Source organism: Vespa velutina, chromosome 12 (genome assembly GCF_912470025.1).
Source record: "Vespa velutina chromosome 12, iVesVel2.1, whole genome shotgun sequence".
NCBI lineage: Eukaryota > Metazoa > Arthropoda > Insecta > Hymenoptera > Vespidae > Vespa > Vespa velutina.
Genome location: NC_062199.1, coordinates 3,185,243 through 3,203,194, shown reverse-complemented (window position 1 = coordinate 3,203,194; position 17,952 = coordinate 3,185,243). Strand labels below are relative to the sequence as shown.

Sequence of the window (17,952 nt, the reverse complement as noted above, 5' to 3'; positions counted from 1 at the left end):
CCCCTTTCTTACTCCCCTTTTAGCTCTTTCAATCAGCTACCGTTGACTTCTTAGCCCACCTTCCCCCACCATCTGCCCATCGTACAGACGACGACGCGACGTGCGTATAACGTATCCAATGTATTTGCTATGTATTCGAATAATACCAATATCTATGTACTACGCGTGTGCGTGGTAATACGTTCCTCGCTCGTTGCTTTATCCTCACATTCGTTTTTCCCCATAGACACTTCCTAATCATTGACATCGGCTCGTCCTCGTTCTTTTCTTCTTTTTTTCCCTTGAAGAGAACGAACCGAATGATGTCTCCTTATTTCTTATTATTCCCTGTTAAATTTTACTTTACTTCAACGTTGACGATAATTCTCTTCGCGATCGCGTGACGCGCGTTACGACTTCTTTACCACCGATGCTGACGAGAGTGTCATCGGCGATCGTTCAGCAAGGACGACGATGTCTGGAAGCAGCGATTCCGAGGAATTCTTCGACGCGGAGGACGATTCCTTCCATCGTATCTCGCGGTAATTCTTTATCAATGATGCCCTTTTTTTCTTTCCTTTCCTTTCCTTTCCTTTCCTTCTTTTTCTTCTTCTTTTTTTCCTTTTTTTTTCCTTTTTCCTTTTTTTTTTCCTTCTTTCCCCCCTTTTTTTTTTCTCTTCTTTCACTTTTATACCTTTTCAATCATCCATCACAAAGTCAAATCTTTCTTGTTATTGTCGATTGATCAGAATTCTTTTCTATTTAATAAGTTTATCTCTATGATATCATCTTAATAACTAACAAGTATTCTCTTTTTAATTAACCAGTTAATTACGTAATGAACCTATCCAGATTATTACCTGTTCATATTTTCAATCACAATAAATAATATGAATGAGATATTATATTGTTAAAGAGATATTATTAGTTAATGATTATCATAAGAATTTTCAATGATTAACATAGATAATTATCTAGATTAATGAATTTCATCATTTAATGTAATAATAATGAATAATTGTATTTCTAGGAAAGTCAGACAGCGTGATTCCACAAACGCTACAGAGATACAAATACAAAGTATACCAGATTCTACTAAAGAAATAGTGGATGATGTTTTCGTCAAACCTATTGATCCTAAATCAACTTCTGATATTAAGGATAATATAACATTGGAAAGAGTACAGAGCAAGGATAGACTTGTAGTAATTATAAAAATATTTTATTAATTAATAATATTTCTATATTGAATAAACTTTAATGATCTATTAACTTTCATTTTAGGAAGATGATGGTAAAGTGACAAATACGGATAAGATCGTAGGTAGAAGGAGATTTCGTGAATTGAGACAACGTATGCAAACAGAAGATGATGATATTCCTGTAAACAGTTCTCCTCCGGATAGTCAAACTTCTTCCATCGAAGGAATTTATCCGATGCCTTCTAAAACTACCCATCCATTCCGAATTATAGAACATGATACTCTCAGTTTGCAAAGTATGACTTCTTTAGGCCGAGTAGGTCGAATTTTAGCGGGTGTAACGGATAATGTTTCTGGGATGCTTGCACCAGGTGTAGCTCAGTGTTCTGGCTCAACAGTTCTTACTCGCGAAAACCAGATGTCCTCCATTGCTAGTATTCCAAGCAAAGACGAGGATACTGCATCTGGTAAGCTGTCTCAGTCATCAAGCGTCCTTACCTTATCAGGGGATATCCTTCAGGAATCCTCTGTTAATGGTAGATGTGATTATGTCTCACGTCCGCAAAGTGACAAGACTATGATGCTTCAAGAACCTGATGTCATCGCGAGTACAAAAAATAATGGAAAGGCCCTGGAGGATGGTACAAAAGTAGACGTGCCCGTAGCACCTCCTAGACGTAAGAAGAAATCAAAAGTGCAAACGCCTACTGATCTTGCTGTAAGATATATATATATATATATATATATTCTATTATCTTCTTTTTACATAAACAGAACAATAGACCTATACCTAATTCCTATTCTATAGTCCTTTTACGCAGCCTTATAATTCATCTTTTGTAAGAAAATAATGGTTTGGATATATCTCTTTTCTCAATTACTATTATAGAAATTTTTCTTTTTTTTTTCTTTTCTTTTTTTTTTCTTTTTTTTTTTTTTTTTTTTTTTATATAATTAGATTAAACGATTGAATTCGTATCTTCATATAAAATATTAAAAATTTCAGCCACCTACTACGGAAGTATTAGTACCAGCTTCTCCTTTACCAAGTCCAGCAAGTACCATTGAATCTATTACGAGAGAATTCGAACATTCTCTTGATATTAGATCAGCGACCAAAGGACAATACGTTGTGAAACCACAAGTAAATAAAAAGATAATGAAATACAATTGATATTAAGGAATTTCTTGAAAATATTATCCTTTATTTCTAGGATGAAGATAAGTCAAAAGCCGAAGGACCATCGACCGAAGAATTGGAAAGAATAGAACGAATGAAAGCTGAATTACTTAGCGTACGATCAAGCGATAAGTCTAGTAGTCCCATGGGATCAATATCTAGCAACAGTATCGGTCGATATTCTTTAGGTCCTCATAAACTTCCTGGCTTGAGTCCTCAAGGTTCTAGAGAAAGACGAAAATCTGCTGGCGATCAAGATATGGTTAAACAATTAAATATGTTCGTAAGAACACGTACTGATTCGGGAAAACGTCTTACGGATATGGTAAACATAATATAGATTTATAATAATATCAATTATGAAAAAAAAAAAAAAAAAAAAAAAAAAAAAAAAAAAAAATTCATTGATAAATCTAATCGAATATATCTTAATTAATATTTATAGGAAATATTGGAACAAGTTACCGTGCTCAATTTGGATACGGGAGAAAGAGTGCCATTAAGCATAGCCGAAGATAAATTACCGCAATGCATTAATCCTTTATCTTTACACATTATGAGATTAACGTCGGAGTATATAAGTAATTCCAGTTTGGAAAAAGAGAAAGAAAGTGACGAGGAAAGTGTTGATAGTAAAATGTCGAGTATACCACCCGATGAAGATGTAACGGTTGGTAGAGTACGTAAGCGTACGCAAAAGTTGAAACGATTCTTAGGATCAACTGTTAAGAAAACAATGGACAAAGCAAAGTCAATCGCTCAAGAAGTTTCACACGCTAGACACAAAGAGGACGTAATGGAAATTCTCGATGATGTTTATCCCGGTGAGCAACAATACATTAAATTAAAAGCATCGAACAGTCACAAAGGCCCATACGAATTTAGTTGTTTACAACACGTACAAGATCTTAGCGGAGAACACGTTGGTCCCGTTTGGTGTATGAAATTTTCAGCATGCGGTAGATTATTAGCAACCGCTGGACAGGATCGTGTTTTAAGAATATGGGTATTACGAGATGCTTTCACGTATTTTCAAGATATGAGAACAAAGTATAACGCGGAAAAGGTCAGTCCAACGCCTTCACAAGAATCATTAGTATCTCAACAATCAATGGAGGATCCTAACGTCGTAGCGAGTGCCTTCAGTGAGATAGAAGGAACAAAGAGTCCATTTATGCCAAAGCCATTCTGTACGTATACAGGACATACGTCAGATTTACTTGACGTATCATGGTCAAAGAACTATTTCGTTTTATCATCGTCAATGGATAAAACCGTACGATTATGGCATATATCAAGAAAGGAATGTTTATGTTGCTTTCAACATATTGACTTTGTAACCGCTATAGTGTTTCATCCACGAGATGATCGATATTTCCTTTCCGGCTCGCTGGACGGTAAACTACGCCTTTGGAATATACCAGATAAAAAGGTAGCTGTTTGGAATGAGGTAGACGGCCAAACGAAATTAATAACAGCTGCGAACTTTTGTCAAAATGGCAAATTCGCTGTAGTTGGTTCTTACGATGGTCGATGCATATTTTATAATACCGATCAATTAAAATATCATACGCAAATAGACGTACGTTCGACAAGAGGCAAGAATTCGACCGGTCGTAAAATAAGTGGTATCGAACCGATGCCAGGAGAGGACAAGATTTTGGTTACCTCAAATGATAGCCGTATACGTCTTTACGATTTAAGAGATTTAAATCTATCCTGCAAGTACAAGGGATACGTTAACGTTAGCAGTCAAATCAAAGCGAGCTTCAGTCCGGATGGTCAATATATAGTTAGCGGTTCAGAAAATCAATGCATTTATATATGGAAGACGCATCACGATTATTCGAAATTTTCTAGCGTTCGTAGAGACCGTAATGACTTTTGGGAAGGTATTAAAGCACATAATGCCGTTGTAACGTGTGCCGTATTCGCACCAAATCCAGATAGTATCATTAAACAGATAGAGGAAAGAGAACAGTGGGAGGGGAAGGATGATCCAAAGAGTATAGGAAATTCTAACGTGAACAATGCACCAGTTGATCCTGTTGTAGAACAACGTACCAAAGGATGCGGTGGACACGTTCTCGTAAGCGCCGATTTCAATGGGTTCATCAAAGTTTTTTTAAACAAAACTAAACCGAAACATAGCTCGTTACCTGCTTCTGCTCTCGCGTAACGTAACATCGTTGACGATATTCACACATACATACACATTTTTGGGGAAATAGTCAAAATAGAGATAATAAAATATCAAAGCATTCTTTGTCTTTATTAAATATCACGAATCTCAATGCGCTCATTATGAGAGAAGATAAACTGTATTAAATAATTAAACAAGCTGTTTATTGGAAGTTTATTCAAAAAGAAAAGAAAAGAAAAGAAAAGAAAAGAAAAAAAAAAAGAAAAAAAAAATTCTATATGTTATATGCCGCGAGTATTGTCTAATCGTTAATAGAGAAACTATTTGTCGCGCGACATACGTATATTTTTCAAAGCTCTTACGTGATAACGCCTATTTAAAAAGGGGAGAAAAAGAAAAAAAAAAAACAAACAAAATAAAATAAAAAAAGAAAAAAAATAAATACTTATTTTAAACGTAGCAACGAGACGAGTAAAACACACGTGTGATGATAATTCTTAATATATACGTATACACATATATACATATATATTTACTCTTTTGTCGAAGAGAGAGAGAGAGAGAGAGAGAGAAAAAAAAAAGTATTATTGGTAACATTATGGCGATGATGACTATGTAAATTCTCTTTAATCAACATTTTTTGCAACACTCCCAAGCACCATCCAATCATTCATACACACACACACACACACACACACACATATATACACATATGATACACAAAGTAAAGACACGGCACATATTCGACAATTTCCTAAATAATATCTTCTCTTTCGGTGCTGGTTCACTGTAGTCGCATAGTCAGTCATTCGTTATTTTCTAAGTAAAACACCAAAGTTACGTTAAAAAAGATATACGATCGTTCTTTTAACAGAAGTATGGATGTTTTTAATTTTTTTTCTTTCTTTTCTTTTTTTTTCTTTTCTTTTTTTTTTTCTTTTCTTTTTTATTCTTTTTTTTTTTTTTTCTTTTTTTTTTCTTTCTTAATCGAAACGTGAAGAGATACGCAAAGAGCATTTTCATAAAAAACGCAAAAAACGCAAAAAAAGAAAAAAAGAGAAAAAGAAAAACTAAAACAAAAAAGAAAAAGTAAGCGTAACTATTTTACGCCTGTATTGCAATGCAATAATCGACTAATTGTTAGAGGAAACGATTCGAATAAGTGAAGTTTTGCGAATAGATAAACTTGATAATTTACTGTTAAGCTAAGAATTTTTTAATCCGAATGATGATTTCTAAAATATTTTTTTTAATCTTTAAAATAAATATATGGCGCAATATACGAAAGACAATATCGAAATGTGTTTTAACGTCATTAAAATGCATTATTAATTGTAATTTTTCTTAAAAGTGTTCTTCGTAAAAAAAAAAAAAAAAAAAAAAAGAAAGAAAGAAAACTAAGTTTAGAAATGATACCTTAGGGTAAATATTGTTGCACTCGCAATACGTGATTTTAGATCAACGTTCGAGATGGCTCAAACACACAATTTATGGTCACATTTATGTGTTAAGCACGTAATTAACATCGCAAACGGTGTGAAGGGAAAAAGAGAGGGAAAAAGAAAAACGCAGAAAAAAAAAGAGAAAAAAACAGAAAAAAAAAAAAGAAAAAAACGTATGGTTATTCCTGTGCATTAACGTTTTTAGTATATAGAAATTGTCACGTGCTCACGACACTCGCTATAATTAGTATTGATCATGGTGTAAAATAATGTATGTCATTCTTATCTGGTGTAGGCATCATTCTTGTGTACGAAATATTGTACATTTCGTGACCTGTCAATTATAGAAATGCAGATAATACAATTTTTAAGAAGCGCAAAATGATAACAATCTGCGAAACGACAGTGTGATATATTGCAGAAGACTCTTAGAAATTTGTACTTTCTTTCATTTTCTACACGAAGATAAATTCAAAGAGAACAAATATTGGCTGTTATTAATTGTTATTAATAATAAGATCGTGTGAGTGAAATACACGACTTGGATATCTATTATTTACAGAAACGGCAACAATTGGAACAGCTCGCGGATTGGCTATAACGTACAACATATTTTAATTATATATTGTAATTTAAATGTAAATACGCAGGAAGAAGGAATGTAGGTATTTTGTGTAAATGCAATTGTAAATATTAGATAAAAATAAAGATCAAATTATCGTAACAGAAAACAACCTGTTTAATCGTTAAAACATTTTTCAATTTGAACGAACTAACAATTAGATATATTTTATTATATAAACACATATATTATTCTTCGTATTCGTCGTATCATCTATTCACGTTATCCTGAGAATAACTAACAATTGTATTAGAACGATCATCCACACTTCTCGGCTATATGTAATGAATAGAAATTAAATAAATAAAAAATAGACCTACGTCGTATTCCACAAGTTGACAAATTTTTAATACAAAAACTAACATAATTTCCTTTCGTATATTGGATTCTAAAATAGGCAAATTTTTAAAGCAAATACTAATATAATTTTTTTCGATATATATAGATTGAGCAAAATATTTTGATGGATTAAGTAAAACCAGTCAGATTGAAATTAAAATAATTTTATTTTAAAATAAGTAAAATTTAAATTCAAATTTAATATAGCCATTAGCTCGATAGTTACTTGCGTTACGTTACCTTACGTTAGAGATTATTATATAGTAAGCCAGATACCGCTCAATTGACGAGTATGCAATCTGATTGGTCGATTGAATCGATGATAGCGCCTTCTAGTGTCACTTGTGGAAACTTAATCGATCAGTACCGTATGAACTTATGCAAATGCCTTAACGCGGATATGTTCATTTTTAAAAAATATTTTTATAATTATAAGATATTCATATACATATATATATGTGCGTGTATTTATATATATATATATATATGAATATAAATATAATGATTTGTATTATTGTATTTATATCCAAATATTCAATTAATATGACGAGCAATTGTAAGGAAATATTAATATAATTGTGTAACAATTTTCCATGTAAATTCCTATATATATATATATATTCATGCTTATATGTTTAAACGATTTTATAAAATATTATTGAGTTTTATTAATTGTGCTTGCATTATATCTATGCAATTGTTAAAATTTAATAATTTAAAATATGCAGGTTCTTGAAAACATTATGTCTTTACTGTTCTGCAACATCAGCGCCAGTGACGATCGATGGAAGCTTTCGACGCGCATTTCTATTCTGAGGCGGGCTTTTCATGGCCTAGAAATTAAATCTTCACATTGTAAAAATATAATACTAATGAGCTGTTAAATAAAAGATGTGATTATATTGTCCCCAAATAGGATAGAATTTTTCGAAACATTACTAATTAAAAATAAAATAAAGATTTTTCCTCTCTCTCTATCTTTCTCACTCTCTCTCTCTCTCTCTCTCTCTCTCTCTCTCTCTCTCTCTCTCTCTCTCTAATAATGCTGTGAATCTTCTTAAACGAGTTCAGTCTTCATTTATATAACAATGTTTTTTCAATATCCTTAACGATGAAATATTTCCTTTAATAACATGTTATCTTATTCTATCAATTTAATTAAAGAATTTATGACCCAATAAAGTATCCAAAGAACAGAAATAATTGATAAAAAAAAAAAAAAAGAATATCTATGATCTTATCAGAATGATTTTTATAAATTCACAAAATTCATGAGATTCTATTAACTCTCTTTCCCCTTTCCCCTTTACCCTTCCTCAAGGAAAAAGAAATATTCTCCTTGTTGTCATCGGACTTCGAATGTGAACAACTCGTACGAGTGGTGGTGGACCACTCGGTAAGTAAAGAGGTGGGAAAGAAGAGAAAGAAGAGAAAGAAGAGAAGGAGGTGGAGAATAAGGAGGAGGAGGAGGAGGAGGAGGAGGAGGTGCACGCGTGGTGGTCGTCAGGATCGAACGAGGAGATATATCCTCTGCTCTCCTCGTGTGGGACCTATATAACTGTACTGTGTGTCTGGGTCAGGGGGCGGGCCGGCAAGTTTGTAGTATACTCTGTATATCGGACAGGTGTATCCCATTCCGAGTCGACGAGTTCTCGCGTGCACCTTCGCGATCGCGGACAGGCCGCAGTTGCCGCAATCGCAACCGTAATCGCCGCAACCGCGTGTCGTCGCGCGAAACTGCGGCTACTATACTGATCTAATCAATATCAATACGCGTTTGGGATCGCGATCGAGATAATTATTAGGTGACACTTCGCGTGATCTCTAAACTCGTTCATTTAAAAAAGAGAAAAAGAAGAAGTAAAAAAGAAAAAAAAAAGAAAAAAAAAAAAATAGAAAAGAAAAAAGAAAGAACAAAACAAAAGAAAAAACAATAGAACAAATAAGAGAAAATATTTTTGAACAAATTTAATTCACATCGTGTCAAGTGTCGTGTATAATTATATGTACATATATATATATATATATATATATATATATATATATATATATATTTTTTTTTTTTTTTTTTTCTTTCTCTTCCTTCGGATCCTTTCGTATTTTCTTCCCTTATATTCTTCTCCATTTCTTTCGTTATTTCTCTCTCTCTCTCTCTCTCTCTCTCTCTCTCTCTTTCTCTTTTTCTCCCCCTCCTCTCCCACCACTACTGCCATTGCTATCACCGTCACCACTACCCCGCTCCTGCCCCATCGATTCTGGAATATTTGAAAAGGAAGAAGCGAGACAAGGCATCGATTAGATAGAATTCTATCCGGAGAGAAAAAACGTAAGGTACCAGTATCTATATTCAACAATAGCAAATTAGAAATTGATCCGTGTGTAAAATTGTAAATGACATTATTTGTTGTTCGAGAATAATTCAATGATAGGTTACGTTAGATTCACTGTCGATATAACTTAACGAGGGAATATCGTGCGATGGAATTTAATCCAATTTTCGTTACGTCAGCGATTGAGTTATTATGTCTACGACGAGCAAAGCAATTTAGTTCCGCTGATACGTTAATGACACTACTAGTGATATTAATCTCTCTCTCTCTCTCTCTCTCTCTCTCTCTTTCTCTATCTATCTATCTATCCATCTATCTATCTCTTTCTCTCTCGGTGAGAGTAAAATTACCTGTCTCGTGTATGGTAAAGGTAATGTTACAACGGACCACGTGGTATCCACTTTCTTATCATCATACGAGACGAGACTTTTTGTACTCTCGTTAGACATGAGAAATTTATAAAAATGAAATTTACAATCACTCATATTTACTATGATTTAGATATTTCATATAATCTCGAGATATATACATATATTATATTTTTATACGTCAAATATTAAAATCCGTACATTAGAAAGTACATTACCAGTGATGAAGTATAGATCAATGACCGATGATCCAGTTTAAGTACGTTCCAGACCACATTGAGAAAGTGCAACGTGCACGGTTTCACTATCGAGTTGTCTGGTTGCTTCCTAGCAATCAATTACCATGCGATCGATATCGTGCAAAAGATAGATTAATATAGATCGCACGTGCACATATTACTTCGCTTACTCTATGATACATGGAACATACTCGTAAATCTAGATTTATGTTACGTTATCTCTTCTATTTCTTTCGCAAATATGTATAACATGTTTAACGAACGTGTCGATTTAATTATTTCTTTTTCCTTTTTCCTTTTTTTTTTTTTTTTTTTTTTTTATTTTCTTAACGAAATGATAAATGAAACTCATTCTCCTATTTTACCATTTCTATTCGTCGTTCTAATTTAGGGAGTGAATTTTTAATCGAGAAAAAAAAAGAGGAAAAAAAAACAAACAAACAAAAGGACAAAAAAGAAAAACGAACGAACGAAGAAATCGAACGTTTCGAAAGATCATTGAAATCAATTCTATTGTCGTTCGGAAAGATTATAATGTTATTTCTTTTTCATTTTTTTTTTTTTTTTTTTTTTTCTATTATTATTATACAGAGAAGACGAATTTTAATTTTACAGATTTATAGAAAATCATTCGAACGAAGAGGCAATTTTTCGTATTGATTTAGTATGCCGGTAAAGTATTTCGAAGTGGGTTCGTTCAAATCACGATGTTGTATGGGGAGAGAAGGATTTTTTTTTTTTTTTGGTAGAAAGACCACGGAGAGAATAAGAGGGAGTAAAAATGATGTTAAGGGGGGAGAAGAAGATTTAAGTGGGGGAGGGGTAGAGGGAAATGAGGAGAAACGTACGGGGTAAACGTACGTAAGTACGTACGAACGAGAAGAGAGGAGGTCTCGAGGTCTCTCTTTTCTCTATATGGGTCACTATTAGGTATGTACGTACTCATTATACGAATGCCTGACTTTGGAATTACCAAACCGTTATATGTATTTGGCACTACGCCACATCTTACTCGTGCTCAATTCAGGACTGTTAGTATGGAGAAGAACGGACGGTGTAAATAGCCGCCGGTGATTTTTATTATTCTGAATGTGGTATAAGGTACAAGTGTCACGCGATTAGTCTGACACGAATAGTAAATCGTATACAATGTAATCGTTGTTAAGTTATTAAAATGATTTATGTTCAACAAACGTATCGATCGATCAATCGATTGATTGTCAAACGATTGATCGAACGATCGACAAATTCATTCGTAGGATTATTCGAATTTTATAAAAACTAATAAGAAAAAGAAGAAGAAGAAGGAGTGGAAAGACAGATGAGAGGGAGAGAGGATGATAAGGTCATTGAACTTTTTTCTCTAATTTCCATTTTGTTCCTACGAGATTCGTCCTTGAATCATCTACGCGCGTTAGTCTAGAGATCGAGAACGGATCATCTTAGATCCCGTAATCGTTTAACTATTGCCATCATTCAAAGACCTCGAGGGTATTTACTATCGTATCGAAAGATCCTCCTTCTCTCTTTCTCTCTCTTTCTCTCTCTATCGTACCTTTAAGAAATCGATCGAGTATGAAGGATAATACTTATAAATAATAACTCGTTATAACGTAGACGCACGGTCAATTATAGTTATCACTGGGAGGCTTCTCTTAAGTTAATTACTCGTAAGATCGTTCCGCGTTACTGGCACAGTGAACGCTATCGTCGATGTAACAGTACGTGCAGTAGATATATACATAATCTCGACCGCAAATTCAATGCCGAAGAGTCAACGTCCAACGCGACGGACCGTGTCAGCTGGTCAAGGTCTTGTTTCTTACAAGACGTTGACGTGATCTTCCGAACGAAGGCAAGTGTATGCAAGAGTAACGAAACCCACTTGCCTACATTCATAACAGATATGAAAAGAACGATAAGAATATCGCCATTGTCTTTTTTTGTTTAAAATATAATTATTCATTTATTCTTTCGTTTGATATTGAAATTGTTATTCTCGATAGAAAAGAGTTTTCAAAATTACTATATGATAGTTCTTTTTTTTTTCTCTCTCTCTCTCTTTTCTTTTTTTTTTTTTTTTTTTTTTTTTTAATATAACAATAAACAACAAGATCACGTTAGTTCGAACGATCACGTTAAATAATCACGTAAATTCGATTATTCGAGTTAATCGATCAAATACTTAGATCAATTCGTTATTTCGTTCGATCCGAATAGATTAATGGTAGGGTGGAATGAGTTAGGGTAGGGTAACGTAGGATAGAGTAGGGAGAAAGGAGGGAGGGATTTGCAAAGAGATAACGGAGCGAAAAGCCGGACATTCGATAGGAATTTGGGACGGGTGACCTAGTGTGGTTAGTTGAATGAGGCGTGCTCGTCTGATAATTGCCGATCAAACATGAGCGAAACGTCGAACGACAGTGCCGATGTCGGCTTTTAAAAGTATTTTCTCCGATGGCTCTTCGGTAGCTACACGGTTAACGGTTAACGCCTCTATTCTCGTCTCCTTTTTCATTGACTCCCGTTTACGACGTCCTATTGCACTTTTCTCATTACGGTGTTACCGTCTGCCTTTGCGATTACAGATCCAGTTGGCCATTGTGAGCTCGCGGGAAAAACATCCCGGTATCCCGGTGGTTACGTACATACCTCGATTAAATACAGGTAGATCGATGTTGTTTTCGATAGATCATTTCTTCGTATCGTTTGAATGAAAAAGAAAGAAAAAAAAAAAAAAAAAAAAAAAAAAAAAAAAAGAAAAAAAAAAAAAGAAAAGAAGGAAAGGAAGAAAAACCTACGATCAGATTTTTTTACATCTTTTTTTTTTCTCTCTTTTTTTTTTCTCTTCTTTGTTTTTCTAGGGGTTGCACTCTCGAGTGCCTCACCGTGGACGCCAACGCGGTATGCGGTTACGTGTTTTCGTCCTAGCCTGTCTCCTAATCAAGGGGGTGAGTTGAACGAATATCTGTTAGAAAAAAAGAAAGAAAAAAAAGGAAGAGAGAGAGAGAGAGAGAGAGAGAGAAAGAGAGAGTGGGGAAGGGGTGGTAGTGATGGTGGTGATGGTGGTGGTGATGGTGGTGATGGTGGTGGTGATGGTGGTGGAGTGAAAGGCAAAAAAGAAAAGAAATCTTGAGATGTCCGTTTTAAAAAAGGACAAACAAATATACGAGGAGCTAAGAGAAATAAGAGAAATATGAATGGAAATATGGTAGGTAAGAAAGATTTTGAAAATGGGTCGAGACCGCCCAGAAGCGAGATCGGATACGAGTTTTGCTCTCAGATAATTACAACATTATAACCCACATATTTCTCTCTCTCTCTCTCTCTCTCTCTCTCTCTCTCTTTCTCTCTGTCTGTCTTTCTCTCTTTCTCATTGAATACTCGAAGTAGTGAGTCGCAATGCCGTTACCCACCAGTGTTCTGACCCAGAGCTAAGGGCGACTTCAATGTCTCGAAATGGTTGTACGATCCGGCTCATCCGCCATGTCTCCGTGGACTGCTCGGCAAGCACTCTATAACGTTTTATCCTCTCTCGTATCTCTTTCTTCCTTCACCACCACCACCACCACCTCCTCCTCCTCCTCCTTCATCTCTTTCTCCTCTTCCTCTTTCCTTTGATCTTAACTCTCGTCTTACCTTGTTATAAGGTGCCGGCAAAAATCTCGCACGAGGAACGACCGGTTCCTCGGCTGTTACGATATATACACACATACACCTATATTTTCGCCCTCCATTCCTTGTGGCCCGACACGATTTCGATCCGTTCGCAGGCGCATGCCTTTTATCTTTCAACAAACCCGCAACAACCGTGCAGACCCGCATTCGGAATGCAATCTTAGCGATGGCTAACGCTTTCTTGCATTTCTCTCTCTCTCTCTCTCTTTCTCCTTCTTTTCTTTTCTTTTTGTCTTCTTTTTTTTTATTTATTTTTCTTCCTTCTTTTTTTTCTTTTTCCCTTTTTCTTTTTTACTTATCGGGACCGTTGTATCGATATCGAAAAATCTCATTTCTTTTTATCGAATTCCTTTAAGTTCTTCCTTCATGAATTTTGACGAATCTCAATTCTTTCCTTCGCGTTATCATTTAATATCATAAAGGATTTTTATATCCTTAGGGGATATGCGTCTCGCAGCTATTAGAAAGTAATATTTAAAATGAAAGAGGAAGATTTAAAAATCATCGTAAGAAAATCATTTAACAGTGATAATCTTCGAAGTATCGTTACTATGTTATCTTTCTTCTATCTTAATCTCTTATTAATTTAAACGGAATATATTATTGAAATCATTGCTCATTAATTTTATCTTAATAATAATTAATTTGTTGAGAAGATAAATATATATATTTATACATGATGTATTTAATAAATTATTATTGTAATTTTAGAAATAGCAGATAAATAGGAAATTTCTTTATTGACAAAACCAGTATTGTATATAATAAATCTCATTTGGTGTTAGATAACGCTTCTGTAAGATCGTATAGACGATCAATGGAAGTACCATGTGTATGGTGAATGGAGCGTTTTACAACTTATCAGTGTCCACTTCTTCGAAGTAACGTTTAACCAGTGATCTTCCTCTCAAGAGACCCCTTTACGAGGTAGTACCTACTCAAGAATGTTGCACAGTCGACGACCGGTTTCTCGATGGTTTATCGCATTATTGCATTCTTCAAGAAGGGGAATGATTATTTCGACCCATTTACGCCTCACTTTTTCATCCTTCTCTCTCCCTCTTTCTTACTCATTGTCTTCAATCTTCCTCTCTTCTCGGTAAATTTTCAAAATAATTTGCTTCGACAATTCTGTTCGTCGAAAGAAGTGCGTCCGTATTATTTGATGTCGGTCAGGTTTAATCAGGAAGTTAAAAGAACGCTCCAAATAACATTCAGGATTGAAGAAGAAGAAAAAGAAGAAGAAGAAGAAGAAGAAGAAGAAGAAGAAGAAGAAAGAAAAGAAAAGGAAAAGAATAAGAAAAAGAGAAAAAAAGCTGTCGTTACTTTTTAGACCGACGAGAATCCATCGGTGGTAGAAGCAAAAGCAACGGTCGTAACACGAGTGACCTAGTAGGCCTTCGTCGAATTATGGGACATGCGGGTTGGAAAGCCATGACGAGACGGGCTGACATTGTCGATCGGTCGTTGGAAGGCCAAGGAGAGTTGTGTTCGGTTTATTCGAAGAGCGCATCAGAAGTGGTGTCTTGGTGCTGGCCGATTGACCCGCAGCTAAAGACATGGCTGGCCCGTTATGCCCCAGGGTTACGCATGACGCAATCAGCCACTATACCCAACTCATACTTATATACAAACACACAACATCCCGATGCTCCTATTCTGTCTTTTACTTTACCTTTACAAAGCAACCTATAGTCATCATTCGTCGAACAGTCCGAACGAGTTTCGTCGATCTTCCTTGGTAGTTCTTTTAGTATCCTCTGACAGTTAAAAAGAAAACAAAAAAAAAAAAAAAGAAAAAACAGGAAAAGAAAAAGTCTCGAGCAACGATAAATGAGTCTAGCTATCCCGAGAAATTATCATTGATGTTCTTTAAGATATATCGAAGAGATTACTTTTTTTTTTTTTCACTTTTATTTCTCTTTTCCTTCTTTTTTTTTTCTTTTCCTATCATTTTTAATACCAAGATTAAGGTGATAAAAACGTGAGAACGTTCTTTCTTTTTTCTTTTTTCTTTTCTTTTCTTCTTCTTCTTTCTCTTCTTTTTCTTTCACCGACGATGACGCGTGTGGTCTTCGTGAGACGAAAGAGAAAAAAAAAAGAAAAAAAAGAAAAGAGAAAAAAAAAGAAAAAGGAGAGAAGAAGAAGAAGAAGAAGAAGAAAAAAAATAAAAAAGGAAAAAAAAATAAAGAAAAGATCTTTCGTGAGTCGCTAATTATGCAGGAGGCCGACGTTAATCTACTTTCGCGTTCCTCACCGTCATTAATCTTCTCCATAGGCACTTGATTCAGGCGGACTCTCGCAAAAAACCGTTTTCAATATCACCTCTCATTCTCTTTCTCTTTCTCTTAACACAGCTGGCTCGAACAGAGGAGGTGGAAGTAGTCGAGGCGATTCCAGGCGAGGAAAAGAGAAACGAGAATTCTGCGTTAAATCGGCAGGACAACGACATCAATAGTTCCGACCAGCTGGCACTTGAGTCATTGGGAGAAAAGGATGGGGCTGGAAGTCACTACAAATCTGGTGGTCTCCGAGGTAATCCACTTGTTTTGCCACCAGGTCGAGGTGGAATTGGGATTGGTCATTCACGACCTCATCACAATGTCGCTTATCACGGCCCACCACCACCATTGCCAGCGCACAAGACCCAAGCCGAGGCTATGGATAAGATTTATACGACCGGTGGAGGTGGTGTTAGCACCGCGGTAGGTGCTGAACCATGGCCCGCACCAACGCCAGACATGCCAAAGATCGTATCGCTCGACGTAAAGTGCGAGAAAAATTTAATGAAGGTCTATCTTGGCTTTGACAAGCCTTTCTATGGTATAGTTTTCAGTAAAGGACACTATAGTAACGTCAACTGTGTTCATTTACCTGCTGGACTCGGTCGTACATCTGTTAACTTTGAAATAAGCGTACACGCTTGTGGTACCGCTGGCAATACCGAAAATGGTCTTTACGGATATGGCGCTGGATCAGGGACCTACTTCGAAAACATTATTGTCATACAATACGATCCGCAGGTACAAGAAGTATGGGACCAAGCACGGAAATTACGATGCACTTGGCACGATCTATATGAGAAATCGGTTACCTTTCGACCATTTCCAGTCGACATGTTGGACGTTGTACGTGCAGATTTTGCTGGGGATAATGTTGGCTGTTGGATGCAGATACAAGTTGGTAAAGGTCCTTGGGCTTCTGAAGTATCTGGCTTGGTTAAGATCGGACAAACTATGACGATGGTATTGGCGATCAAAGACGATGATTCTAAGTTCGACATGCTAGTAAGAAACTGTATGGCACACGATGGTAAACGAGCACCGATACAGCTTGTTGATCAAAGGGGTTGCATAACCAGACCTAAATTAATGTCGAGATTCACCAAGATCAAGAACTTTGGTGCATCAGCTTCTGTATTATCTTATGCGCACTTTCAAGCGTTCAAGTTTCCAGATTCAATGGAGGTTCACTTTCAGTGTACCATTCAAATATGTAGATATCATTGTCCGGAACAATGTTCTGAATCTTCACCGTTACTCGAACCACAAGGACCTGGATTATTCGAGAATCATCATCATCATCAATCGAATGGACCACCTGATGCTGGATACGGTTTACCACCTCCTTTACCTATACCTTTGGAAGCATACTTGCAAGCAGCTGCTGGTAGACCGAGAGATGAAAGACGAAGAAAATCTAGGGAAATTGTAGCGACTCCTGAAAAATCTGTAGGTGTCAATAGAATTATAAGAGTCGTATCGACCGGTGATCTTACATTTTCCATCGATGAGAACAACGGAGACTTGAATGGTCCAACAATGGTTTTTCCTCAAAAGAGTGAAACCACGGCGGGTTCGACGATGATCTGCATGACTACACCTGGATTTGCGGTGACCCTCGTCGTACTACTTGCGGTATTACTTTGCTCCTGTATACTTTCTACTTATCTCTGCATACGCCTAAGACCATTCTCCGGTAAATCTAGAAAATCGGTTACGTATTGCAGCAGAGAACAGAACGGTGGATCTAAAAAATCGTCGAGGATGTGCTTCTACTCCTAGTGTATCTTCTTCTTGAACGTTCTTAGAAGAAACTATCTTTTTAACATTTGGCGAACTATTGGGACTGAGAAGATAATTAATTGTTTCTTCTTTTTTTTTTTTTTTTTTTTTTTTTTTTTTTAACATTTGTGCCTTCTATCAATTTAGTACAATTGTTGCAGATGCGAATTGAGTTACCGAAACTTCATATACCGAAATACGAAGCTATCGATGAAATAATAAAAATTATCGGACATCTGGCACATTGTTTCTTAAGATTTCGCCACAAGTACGATCATTTTTATTAGAGATAATGATCCTTCAGGATGATCTTTATTTGATAACTTTATTGTGTTTCTCAAGATTATTATTCTTCCTTTCCCATAT

At 35.6% G+C, this 17,952-nt stretch overlaps 2 protein-coding genes across 8 annotated transcripts in view; both read left to right on the top strand.

The window, feature by feature from the left end:
* The first annotated feature begins 27 nt into the window (after nucleotides 1–27).
* LOC124953218 (WD repeat-containing protein 44) lies at nucleotides 28–5,070 on the top strand. Of its 4 annotated transcripts, XM_047504264.1 has the most exons (8): nucleotides 28–521; nucleotides 1,010–1,184; nucleotides 1,264–1,477; nucleotides 1,553–1,648; nucleotides 1,772–1,899; nucleotides 2,188–2,325; nucleotides 2,396–2,686; nucleotides 2,807–5,070. In XM_047504264.1, the coding sequence occupies exons 1-8, from the start codon at nucleotides 454–456 to the stop codon at nucleotides 4,538–4,540; spliced, it is 2,844 nt and encodes a 947-aa protein (XP_047360220.1). In that variant the 5' UTR covers nucleotides 28–453; the 3' UTR covers nucleotides 4,541–5,070. The 4 variants fall into 4 exon arrangements, with proteins under 4 accessions (XP_047360220.1, XP_047360218.1, XP_047360219.1 ...); XM_047504262.1 differs by having other exon boundaries at nucleotides 1,553–1,899; XM_047504263.1 differs by having other exon boundaries at nucleotides 29–521; nucleotides 1,264–1,648.
* Nucleotides 5,071–9,060: 3,990 nt separating this feature from the next.
* The window catches only part of LOC124953389, a 9,031-nt gene continuing 139 nt past the window's right edge, over nucleotides 9,061–17,952 (top strand). The window contains exons 1-4 of one of the 4 annotated variants that reach the window (XM_047504690.1): nucleotides 9,061–9,233; nucleotides 12,433–12,511; nucleotides 12,709–12,795; nucleotides 15,880–17,952. The exon at nucleotides 15,880–17,952 is cut by the window's right edge and continues 139 nt beyond it. In XM_047504690.1, coding sequence (XP_047360646.1) covers nucleotides 12,751–12,795; nucleotides 15,880–17,586 — 1,752 coding nt within the window. In that variant the 5' untranslated portion in view covers nucleotides 9,061–9,233; nucleotides 12,433–12,511; nucleotides 12,709–12,750 and the 3' untranslated portion in view covers nucleotides 17,587–17,952. Of the gene's footprint in view, nucleotides 9,239–11,961; nucleotides 12,512–12,708; nucleotides 12,796–14,803; nucleotides 15,264–15,879 lie in introns of those variants that run through there. The other 3 variants (XM_047504691.1, XM_047504692.1, XM_047504689.1) reach the window with 3 other exon arrangements.

Bases quoted from the DNA above. Each gene is read 5' to 3' on its own strand.
- LOC124953218 (XM_047504261.1), top strand. From the start codon at position 454: ATGTCTGGAAGCAGCGATTCCGAGGAATTCTTCGACGCGGAGGACGAT. The intron at 1,185-1,263 runs GTAATTATAAAA...CTTTCATTTTAG, and splicing joins AGAGCAAGGATAGACTTGTA to GAAGATGATGGTAAAGTGAC. The intron at 1,900-2,187 runs GTAAGATATATA...TAAAAATTTCAG, and splicing joins AAACGCCTACTGATCTTGCT to CCACCTACTACGGAAGTATT.